General features: G+C 41.3%; 1 protein-coding gene across 6 annotated transcripts in view; it reads left to right on the forward strand.

Moving 5' to 3' along the window:
• The first annotated feature begins 2015 nt into the window (after positions 1–2015).
• The window catches only part of HDAC6 (histone deacetylase 6), a 155903-nt gene continuing 146442 nt past the window's right edge, over positions 2016–11476 (forward strand). The window contains exons 1-4 of one of the 6 annotated variants that reach the window (XM_033923827.1): positions 2016–2149; positions 7209–7359; positions 9371–9523; positions 10014–10099. In XM_033923827.1, coding sequence (XP_033779718.1) covers positions 7255–7359; positions 9371–9523; positions 10014–10099 — 344 coding nt within the window. In that variant the 5' untranslated portion in view covers positions 2016–2149; positions 7209–7254. The other 5 variants (XM_033923844.1, XM_033923853.1, XM_033923861.1 and 2 more) reach the window with 5 other exon arrangements.

The raw sequence follows: 11476 nt of genomic DNA on the forward strand, positions 1-11476 counted from the left end.
TCAGCCAACAGACACAAGAGAAGCTCACATTCAAACTTCGTTTCCCCCCCAGTTAGAGGATGTAAACTGAAAAAACACCATGATCACCTTCTCTCACATCAGGCAGCATTATGGGGTAAAGATCTAGAACAATTGCTTTCGCCCACTACTTATGAGGAATTCAGGAAGCGCCTAAAAACACATCTGTTCCTGAAGTATCTAGACAGCTGACCTGTACATCTCTTTCTCCTCAATAACAGTTCTCTTGACCTATTAACCACTATTTTTCACCTCTTTTAAGTTCAATCAATTTGTATCTTTCTTTGAATCTTTTGTAAACCGCATAGAACTTCACGGTACTGCGGTATATAAACTGTTATTATTATTATTACACCATATTATTTGAAACTCCACTGGCTGCCGATTGAGGCCAGAGTTTTGTTTAAGTTTGCTTGCATTTGTTACAAATCAATTTTTGGTTTGTCACCTGGATACCTTCTTTCTCATTTTTCTTTCAACCACCCATATAAGGTCACACGCAGAGTTTGTCTGTTTACATTTCTTTCCGCTAAATTATGCTGTTACAAAAAATATTTCTGGAGAGAACTCTCTTTTCAAGCTGCCAAATTGAATGATTGGTTTGGTAAAATTATGCTAGGATCCTCTTCTTATCTTGATTTTAGAAAACTATTGAAGACTCAACTGTTTGAAAAATTTGTATCCTAACTGGTTGTTTTGTTTAATAATTCTATGCTTCTGTCTTGCAATGTATCTTCTTTTAAATTGTATTTTTACTGTATGGTCGGTTCTTATTTGTTGTAATTCGCTTAGAACCATTCTTTTAAATTGCATTTTTCTTTTAAATCATATTTTCTACTGTAGGACCAATTCTTATTTATTGTATTTTGTTTTGAAATTTTTTTTTCCTTTTAAATTGTACTCTCCGCTGTATGACTTGTGCGTATTTGTTGTAAACTGCCTAGAACCATTTTTGGTCAGGTGGTATATAAAAAGAAAATTATTTTCCATGAAATTTGATAGTTGATTGTAGACCACTCTTTCTGTCAATTTGGCCAAAAATGGAAGGTTAGCAATGGGACGGAAATTATTAAAGTCTTGTAATGGTAATTTATGACTTTTTATTATTGGGTGAATGATAGAGCGTTTCCAAGTCGTAGACATGGTAGATGTATTTAGGCTTTGGATGACAAATTTTGAGATAAAGGGAAGGAAACTATGAAATAATTTTTTAAGAATGAACAGAGGAATAGTGCATGCAAATAGTGCATGCTGGGGTGATCTCTAAATATTGTCTAATCAAACTGAAATTAGTCAGAAGTAAGACATAGGCTATTTCCCTATGTAAACATGCCTCACACAGCAAATTCTTTATGAACTTATATTCAAATAGGTTAAAAGGGAAAGTCCCCCCCCCAAAAAAAAAAAAAATAATAATAATGCACTAACTGTACAATAAAGCTACAGGGATAGAAAGGTCTTGCTTTTCACAGGTTCAAAGCCTGTAGTGTGGGAAGGTATATCGCATGTGCAAGTCCATGTGTAAACCTAAGCTCAATGTAGAAATCTTGAAGACGCCTGGCACTGGGCTCGTGGTGCCCTCTCGGCAAACTGCGACTCTGGAGTGGACGAGATGGCAGCGCTTTTTTTGTTTTTTTTTTTACTTAAGGGATTTCCAAAAGCGTGTCTGCGTCCTTTCTCCGGAGGCTCCCGGGTGGTGACATCAACATCTGCAAACAGTGCGAGGCAAAAATCTCGGAGAAAGCAGATGCTCGCACCCCCCCTCCCCTCCCCTCCTAGAGAATAACACGGGGACAAATTTTCCCGTCCCCGCCCCATTCATACATGCGCCGTTCTCATCTGCACAAGCCTCAAACACTTTAAAATAAGTGCGGTTAAGGCAGAGCTTACAGGAATGGGACATGGAGCGGGGAAGGTGAAACTGCCCCCGTGTCATTCCCTACCCCCCACCCTCCTTTAAAACTTCTCTTAGCAATCGTACAGAGATTCCTTACGACCGTCCCGAAAGCCCGCCCCCGCTCAACATACGATTTCCTGTTTCTGGCAGGACATGACGTAGAAGAGGGGGGCGGGACGCCGGAGAAGGGAAGTGGCGGCGGGTTTGTCTGTCGCCAACCCTAAGCTTGGGCAGGTAGGAGGCAGGTGTGGGGTGTTTGAAAGTGAGGGGAGATGCCGGACCGCGGCTGGAGAGGAGAGGGATGATATATGCTGGGCCGAAGAGATGCCGGGCGGAGGGGGGGTGGTAAAACTCCTTGGGTTTTTTCAGAGTGGGAAGGGGGAGGAGCTCGGGGTACGAGAGCAGGGACATGTGTGCATCTTGTCATCTGTTTCCGGGCTGGCTGGTTGGTTGGTTTCTTTATTTCTTGGGTACTGCTTATATTCGAATCGGTTTGCATTCAGTTTGCTCTTAAGCATTTCTTCCTGTTTCTTTTCATTTGAGATCAGCTCTGATATTTGATATGCATGAGCAGATGGTGGTCCCTTCTTGGCCTTGTGGCTGGGATGGAGATGAGAACTAGAGTTGCTGCCTTGCCCAGATCAACCGGGAAATACTGATCTGTTCTGATTCTGCCTCACTGTATGCACGGATAGGTAGGTCTGTGCTTTTCTCAGAAAAGGCAGAACCATATCGTATGTATGGAGTGAGGTAAAAATCACAACTCCCTCTGGAAACTTCGCACTATTAAACGCTATTTCGACCACCTCTCCTTCCGTCTTCTGGTCCGTCACTAATCTTAAGTATACTGGACTATTGTAACATCATATACCTGGGATCCTATAAAAACACCATCAAACGCTTAAGAATAGTTCAAAATGCTGCTGTCCGCCTCATCTTCGGCCTCAAAAAATATGACCACGTTAGCCCCTATTACGCTAAACTCCACTGGCTGCCGGTGGAGGCAAGGATCATCTTCAAATTCACCTGCCTCTGCTTCAAAACCCTAGCAGGCTCTTCCCCAATCTACCTATCCGAGCACCTTGAAATCGCTGGCCCCTCTCGTACACGAAACACCTACCTGTTCTCCTTTCCTTCCCTGAAAGACTGCCTCTACAAGAAATTTCTCGACAGATCCCTCGCATTCCAAGCGGGCAAATGGAACAAATGCCTCACAGCACTCATCTCCAATTCCCCCCCTACCAAATGTTCAGAAAGACAATCAAAACCTACCTTTTTGATAAATTCCTCTAACTTCTTCCCCCCTCTTCCTTTCCTCCTCCTCGGACCTTGACTTACCTCAGTCTCTCGACTCTTCCAATTCTGTCTGCCACCTAACGGCTTAACAAAATGGATCACCCTATCCAACTAATCACCCCTTCTTCTTTACCCCCCTTACTTAATGCCTCTGCTCGGCTTTATCGAACGCCGCAGTATATATCACCGCTGTATGTAACACTACTGTATGAACTCCGCTATATATATGCAACTTACAACAAATGTAACTTCTCTGCAATAGTAACCGACCTGAAAAATAACTTCACCGCAAATGTAGCGTCGCCGAAAATGTAAATGTAGCTATGCCAAAAAAAAAAAAAAAAAAAGTGTAACTTCGCTGTAATGTACAGTCTCTTCATCTGTTAACCGCATAGAACTTCCATGGTAATGCGGTATACAAAAATAAAGTTATTATTATTAAGGTTGCCTGTCATTTAGGGGCTGATTTTCAAAGCACTTAGGGCTAGATTCACTAAGCAAACCGATCAGTTTGCGAGCCCTTAGTGACCATATTTCCCTCCTGCAGTATTCACTAATCTGTGTAGCGATCCGCTTCCGGTGTGCGCAGGCAAATGAGGGGAACTGCATGCAAAGTAGGCAGGGATGTGATTCACTAAAATTTTTTTCAATTGGACTGGGCTCCCAGAAAGTGACTGTTCAGGACCAGTCGCTGAAGCCCTTTGCGGCTGCCCTGCTTTCTAACCTGTCAGCCCCATCTCCTGCAGCCCCGAACGAGCCTGCCTGCCTGCCCCAATCTCTTCTGCCTGCTCGCCGCAACTCTCCTGCTCTCTGCCGCCCTTCCCCGCAGTGCAAGCCCATGTTTTAAAGCAGGGCTGCACGCCGCAGAGCAGCACCAGCTTTAAACCCGTGGGCTCACACTGAAGGGAAGGAGGGAAGAGGCTGCTGCCACTGCTGCATAGGAGCAGGAGAGTCGGGCCCAGAACTTTAAAGTTTAAAAAAAAAAAGTTGTGACGGGTCTGTGCATGTTTTAAAAATAAGCTCCTTAATGTGATAAGGAACATGTTACTCTATTCCTGGTCTTAACCAATTGTATACCTGGACTTTTAGTTTTGACTGTTTTCATAAAGTCAAACATCAGGGGGTCCTTTTTTCTAGCGGGGTTAGCGCATCGGACATTTCATCACGCTCTAACCCTGCGGCCGGCTAAAAAACTAATGCCTGCTCAATGCAGGCGTTAGCGGCTAGTGCAGCAGACGGTTTAACACGCAGTATTACGCGCATTAAACCCCTACCGCAGCTTGATAAAAGGACCCCCAAGTTTATATATGTATTAGGGTAAAATGAGGATTAGATTATCTTGTTGAGAATCTGTACATTATGGTGAGAGTTATTGCCCTGTTACTAAAACTTAATTTAATTGGGATTTGAGACTGTCTAAATGTTGGCAATATTGGGCAATTATGTTTAAGGTTAAAAACGTCCACCTAGATCAGTGGTTCCCAACCCTATCCTGGAGGATCCACCAACCAGTTGGGTTTTCGCGATAGCCCTAATGAATATGTATGACAGAGACTTTCATATAATGGAGGTGAAAGGTTGCAGATCTGCTCCATGCATATTCATTAGGGATATCCTGAAAACCTGACTAGCTGGTGGTCCTCCAGGACAGGGTTGGGAACCACTGACCTAAATTAACCTAGTCTGTTTTCCTGGAGTGTACATATTCATGGTTCCAATTCCCATTTCATTCAGAATCTTCATGTTCATTGTGTTATATTACATTACATTACATTACATTCGGGATTTCTATTCCGCCATTACCTTGCGGTTCAAGGCGGATTACAAAAGGTTAGTTTAAGGACAGGATTACAATGAATTACAGAATTACAGAATTACAGAGTTAGAGAATTATAGAATTACAGAGTTACATAATTACAGAATTACATAATTACATGAATTATAATGAATAGCTAGATAGGTTAGATGTAGATCTTAAGGGCTTTTAGAGGTCGTGTTGTTATTGCTGTTTTAGGAATTTCTTGAAAAGTGTGGTTTTTATTTCTTTTCTGAACGTCTTATAGTCTGGGGTTGTCATCAGAAGGTTGGAAATCTGTTTGTCCAGTCTTGCAGCTTGTGTGGCTAGGAGGCCGTCATGTTGTTTTGTTCTTTTTACTTCTTTGGATGGGGGGGGTATGAATGGGGAGTGCGTTTTTCTGTGTCTGGTGTTGGTTGCTTGGATGAGGCGATTGTTCAGGTATGATGGGCTGTCTCCGTGTAGGGTTTTAAATAATATGCAGTAGAATTTGAATTGGATTCTTTCTTGGATTGGGAGCCAGTGTGAGTTGATGAAGGCCTCAGTGATGTGGTCGTGTTTTCTCAATGAATAGACGAGTCTTAAGGCTGTATTTTGGATTGTTTGGAGTTGTCTTATCGTATTTGCTGGACATGGGAGGAATAGTATGTTACAGTAGTCCAATATGCCTAGTATCAGGGTTTGTACTATAAGTAGGAATTGTGTACTTTCAAAGAATTTTCGGACTTGTCTCAGGTTTCTCATGATTGCGAATGATTTTTGAGTTGTTTTGTTTATTTGCGGTTGCATTGTGCAGCATCTGTCTATGGTCATGCCTAGTAGTTTTATGGTTGTTTGGATGGGATATTTGGTTGCGTTTATATCCTTAAAATTATGAGTTGATGAGATCAAACAGAAAAGTTAGAGGGTATACACATAGCCATTTCATAAGCTGCCTTTCCGTTTGAATAAAAGGCTAAAAGTATGAGGAGAACGCATTTTTTGATAGGAGGTATTCTTGATGCTATTATAGTAAAAGAAGGATATTCAGCTCTTATTTTTTTGAGGTATAGACTTTTACACAGTTAGTTGTTCCCCGTGTTTTAGCTGAGCATCATATGTTTCATACTTCTAGTGAATATTGATTTTTGAGCTTAATTGCTGGTGTACAGTGGGACTTGTAGCATCTGCTTCTTTCTTAAATATTTGCACTGCAGGAACTAGATATCTCAGAAAGCTGAGAAAAGTCTCTGCTCCAAGAGCTAGCTCCCTGGGTGACTTAGCCCATTCCCCAGAACTTAAAAATGCTTTTGTAGAGGTGAGAGTGGTTAAGGATAGCTGTTCTATTATACCTATATACTGTATATATTCTTTTATTCTCTTTATAGCAATCTCTTCCTATTCTGTAATATGTTCATCTCTCATGCCAGAAGATTTAGGCTTGAGTACTCTCCAGAGCTGGGAAAGAAACTATTAATTTTGTTTTGAAAATTTGTTAGCAATGCCTTTAACTTTTTCTTTCCTCCCACTCTCTTTGCTGATGCATTTTCTTCTTTTTTTTTCCAATTCTTTATTCGTTTTTAAAAACTTACAATAAGTGTAACAGCAAATATAACAATTTAAACTTAGATACAACACTTAATATTTGTTAAAATCCATATCAGAATTTATCCCCCCTCCTCCTGATCAATAATATCTGCATATTTATTAAACACTTTCAATAAGTGACAATAGAGTACATTAAACATTTTACACCTTAGACATCACTTAAAAATTTTACAAGATTCATACAAATCAAAACCTTCCCCCTACCCAACCTAATCCTTATCATTAAAGTAACTATAAATTTTGTCATAGTTTCTGATACACACTATACCTATGTTAAACATAAATTACATATATATAACCATTCAGATTTATTTATCAATCCTCTCTTTTTAATTATGACAAGTACAGCTATACAATTGATTACAAGGAACTGGGATCGTCTCAACTTTACATTCTGGTGGGCAAGTTTATGTCTAATCTATAAATATGAGAAAATGAGCGCTGATTTGTTAGGGAATATTAAAAACTTTAAATTAATTTGGGGCCCATTGATGACTTTTGTAGAATTATAATTTTTGTTCTTAAATAAAATGCACATCCAGGGAGGGCGGGGGGACTATAAGGTTTTTTAATACTGATACATTTTCATCTTCTGCTCTCTCTGCACACTTTCAGGAAGCCCACTTCTCTTCAGTACAGGGCCTTAAGATAGGCTCAGAAAATGGCCTCACCCCAGGATCATATGGAACGCCGGAACCTCCGCTCATCTTCTCGATCTCCTTCTTTCCCAGCTGAGAGTGCTGCCACCAACACCACCACTGCATCGGTACAGAAGAGCTTCATTTATGTTGGAAGGAGAGAGACCCAAAAGAAGGCAGAGAGATGACAGTAGAGCTAGTCCCTGGGTTATGTTTATTTATTTAATTTATTTATTCAATTTTCTATACCGTTCTCACAGGAGAGCTCAGAATAAACATTAGTTTATTCAGGTACTCAAGCATTTTTCCCTTTCTGTCCCGGTGGGCTTACAATCTATCTAATGTATCTGGGGCAATGGGGATTAAGTGACTTGCCCAGGGTTACAAGGAGCAGCGTGGGTTTGAATCCACAACCCCAGGGTTGAGGTTGTAGCTTTAACCACTGCGCCACACTCTGCCACACTGTGCCAGTTACTGTTTAACAGGAATAAGACAGTTTCTAGTTATTAACAAAACAAATTAGCTGGTTAGACTTTTGCAAAGCAAATATTCTCATGCTGAAGAACTTCTAATCATGGAGCATAATATGCTCCAGTCAGTCAGTGAGTGAGAGGGATTTGCTAGACAATGAGGCAGCTGAGTCCATTCCAAGTCTTTTGTGGATCAGAATTGTCACATTAAAAATTAGGTAACTAATTAGTCCAAGTTTGCATGACGATGTCAGTTGCCCAACAGGGAACAAGAATTATGACTGAAATTCATCTGGAAAAACCCCCCTTATGAAGCACTGATTCCTCTGATGAAGCTTGTGTGTTTTGGTTCTATGGCTCCCAACTCGTGCCTCCCTCAATTTACTGGTTACACATCACGTCACTCTAGTTACTGCAGAGAGGCATTAGGCAAAGAATGCAAATTGCATCCTTGTACAGTTGGTGGTCAACATTAGGATTCGCTGTTGACTCAGAATGGCATAATGAGGGTAATTGTTGTTGTTAATTTTATAACAAGTTGTCTAGGTTTGGAGGGTACACAGGTCTTTGTTTATTTGAAAACAATTTTATTGATGTCACACAAATCACAACCAAGAAACAATCAGTAGTGTTCCCAAAACATAAAAAAGAACCCATCTATGAGAAAATTGACACCAGTTTTAAATACACATAATTCCTGCACCCATCATAAAACTCCCCCAACCACCTCCCCCCTCAAAATACCCCCCTAAATATCCAGCCAACTCAACATTAGCATCTGGGATTTGCAACTGATATCCTTAGATACCTGAAAAGAGAGCAAAACACACCCAATGCAGGTCTTTGTTTAATAAAGGCACAGAGGTGCCTATGCATCTTTATAAAATTCTAAAGTTAAATCAGCAGAAATTGAGGGTGCAGGTGTAAATGTTAGCATATAAATAGTGCATGTCTTTTATAAAGAACTTGCAGACTTCTTTATTCTGCCTCAGATCATACCAACAGGTTCATCGCATAACCCTGTAGTAATTGTATAAAAGCCTTTTTACATACTGAAAGTTTCTAAAATTATCCCCCATTTGTTTCCTTTCTGCACAGACTTTCTGTTGAAAGTTGTGGTCAGATGCAAGCTGGGATTCACATGCAGATGTCATCCAGAGGGATCGACGTTAGATGGGGACTCTTATTTAGGTTCTTTGATACTACTTGTGCTGAATAAAACCATGGACTTACTCTGCTTTAGCAGGGCAGAGGTAGGAGGGTGGATCAGCTGACTGGTCTTAAACACAAACGCTGTTCTGGGCACAAAGTTCATAAAAACAGAAGATTCAAGGCAGAGAACACAAATAATTTTTTGTTTTGTGATGATACAATCTTAGGATGGCCAGACGGATGGAACAGGCAATGGCAAAAGCTAGAAGGACACTTGGGTGCATAGAGAAAGGACCAGCAGGAAAAAGGATGTGATAAATCTTTACATAGAGGCACTAATGAGACCTTGTTTAAGAGTACTGTATACAGTTCTGGAGATTGTCTCTTCAAAAGGATACTAATAGGATTGGATCAGTTCAGAGAGTAGGCATTATTAGTAACAATCATGTTCTCATGCTGTCTGAATTATTTGCTGTCTTCCTTCATTTTTATTGTATTCTTTTTCTCTTCCCTTTGGATTGTAATGGTGATTTCCATTCCCTGCGAGGAGAAGCAGAAAGGGCGAAAGGGAGTTCAGCAGCAGCAGTCCCTGCAGGAGGCAAAGAAAAAGGGCAGGATGAAGTTAAACAAGAGCGTGGAGGAAGACATGGTCTCACAGCTGAAAGGCCTGGTAAGTTCTTGTCTCAGCGCTTTTCATACAATAAATCTAAACTGCAGATAAAAGCTCCCTCTTGCAGTATTTTTCGTTACCATCTGTGACATGTAGGAGAGCCGACTCTTCCCTTCTCACCTCTCCCCAAAAAAGAAGATAGAAACAGGCTGTGCTTATCTATCCAGTACTGCAGTGCAGTAGCTCTAAAAGTGTGGACAATTCTTTTGTTAGCTCCGGAAATCTGTATTTGGCTTGAGCCAATTTTCATCTTTTTCCCACCCTCTTGTCACCATTTTTCTCTGCCTAGAATCTAATTCAGGCTTTTCTCTACAAGACTTCAAGAAAGATGGGAGATCCCTTTGTTTTGGGTTTGTTTTTTTTTTTTTTTTAGCTCTAGCGCTGAAAAAGTATAATTACTATGGGTTTGAAATTAGTACTGCTATTTTTAATCTTAAAGCAAAACCTGAATTATTATATCGACACATGCCTTTTTTTCCTCATCTTCTAGAACCTGAGCTCAAAAGTCACTCTTGGAGCTACAGCTCTGGTGTGTGATGAGAGTCTGGAGGATTTCTATTGTCTCTGGGACAAGAAGTAAGTAATTTTACACCCTTAGAAAAACCTTTTTAATTGTCCCCCACCTTGTTTTCCATTGGAGCATTGCACAGAGAGGTAGATTGAGTGGGTGCAGTGCCTTTTTCCTGGGGAACTTAAGAGTGATGATCTAGGCCAGTGGTGGCGAACCTATGGCACGCATGCCAGAGGGGGCACTTGGAGCCCTCTCTGTGGGCATGCATGCTGTCACTCCAGCACAGAGTTCAACAGAGCTTGTTACTAGAAAGCCAGGGGACGCGGGGCCGGGCTGCTCCCCTCCCCCTCTCCACACGCGCCTGAGGACATTTCTCACGTCGCCCGCCCCTCTGCCCAGCAACCCAATGGGAATGCTCCCTCTCTCCCCTGTCTGGCAGGCATGAGGGTGTGGCACGGACGGCAGCTTGTTGAGTCTAGCGAAGGTGATTCCCGAGGTGGGGTTGAAAGCTCTGTTGTGTTTCTTTTAAGACAAAAGATGTTAATGTATGAGTTGTTTTTTCTAAACTAAAACTTCAGTATTCAGGTTAAATTGCCGTGTTGGCACTTTGCAATAAATAAGTGGGTTTTGGGTTGCAGTTTGGGCACTCGGTCTCTAAAAGGTTCGCCATGACTGATCTAGGCTGTGAAGAAGAGTGTAACTTTGATCGAGGTCCCAAAATGAAAAAAATGTCGAAGGTAGTTTAGTAGGTTTGTGTGTTTTTTTTTTAATGTGGGTTTGTGCACTGGTGCCAGAGAATTATTGGATGAAGAAAGTATTAAGAGAGACAAAAACAACATTCCTTTATTGTCAACCAGACACATCCAGGTATATGAGGTCTCCCCCCCCCCACCCTCAACTCTCAATTCTCAACAGATGGTAAATGGACAAACCATACAGGTGCTAGTATTTAAGGCTGGCAGAGCACCTGGGGACCAGTTAGAGAATAGTCCTTTATCAATGGGGGTTTCTGGGTCCCTCTCCCTGGTCTTTCTTTCACAGCCTGTCAAGAATAGGGTATTTCTCCATTTCAGGCTTCTGTTTCATTCATTGTTTTTCCTGCAAGGAGGATCTTAAGAGTTTGGTTGTGAGCTCTCTAAAAGTACAGGTTGTGGCATTGGTGTACAACGGGGATTGGTTGAAGGGTGCCTTATCAGCTTTCTGCTGATGCTCATTTTTGTTTTGAAGGGAATGTCACGTCTGCATCCTCTATTGCAGTTAATGGTTCTAGCTTCGGACCTGAACTTAACTCATGCATTTACTAGCTGCTCCTCTCTTTGAGCCCTTACATTGGTGATCTTGCAGTTAAGGCTGCATTTCTGGTGGCAATTGTTTGGCTTTGGAATTCTCTCCTTTAGGGAGTCTTTTCTTTATTTTACAGAATCAGATGGTTTTACCTGTAT

Source organism: Geotrypetes seraphini, chromosome 1, assembly GCF_902459505.1.
Source record: "Geotrypetes seraphini chromosome 1, aGeoSer1.1, whole genome shotgun sequence".
Lineage (NCBI taxonomy): Eukaryota > Metazoa > Chordata > Amphibia > Gymnophiona > Dermophiidae > Geotrypetes > Geotrypetes seraphini.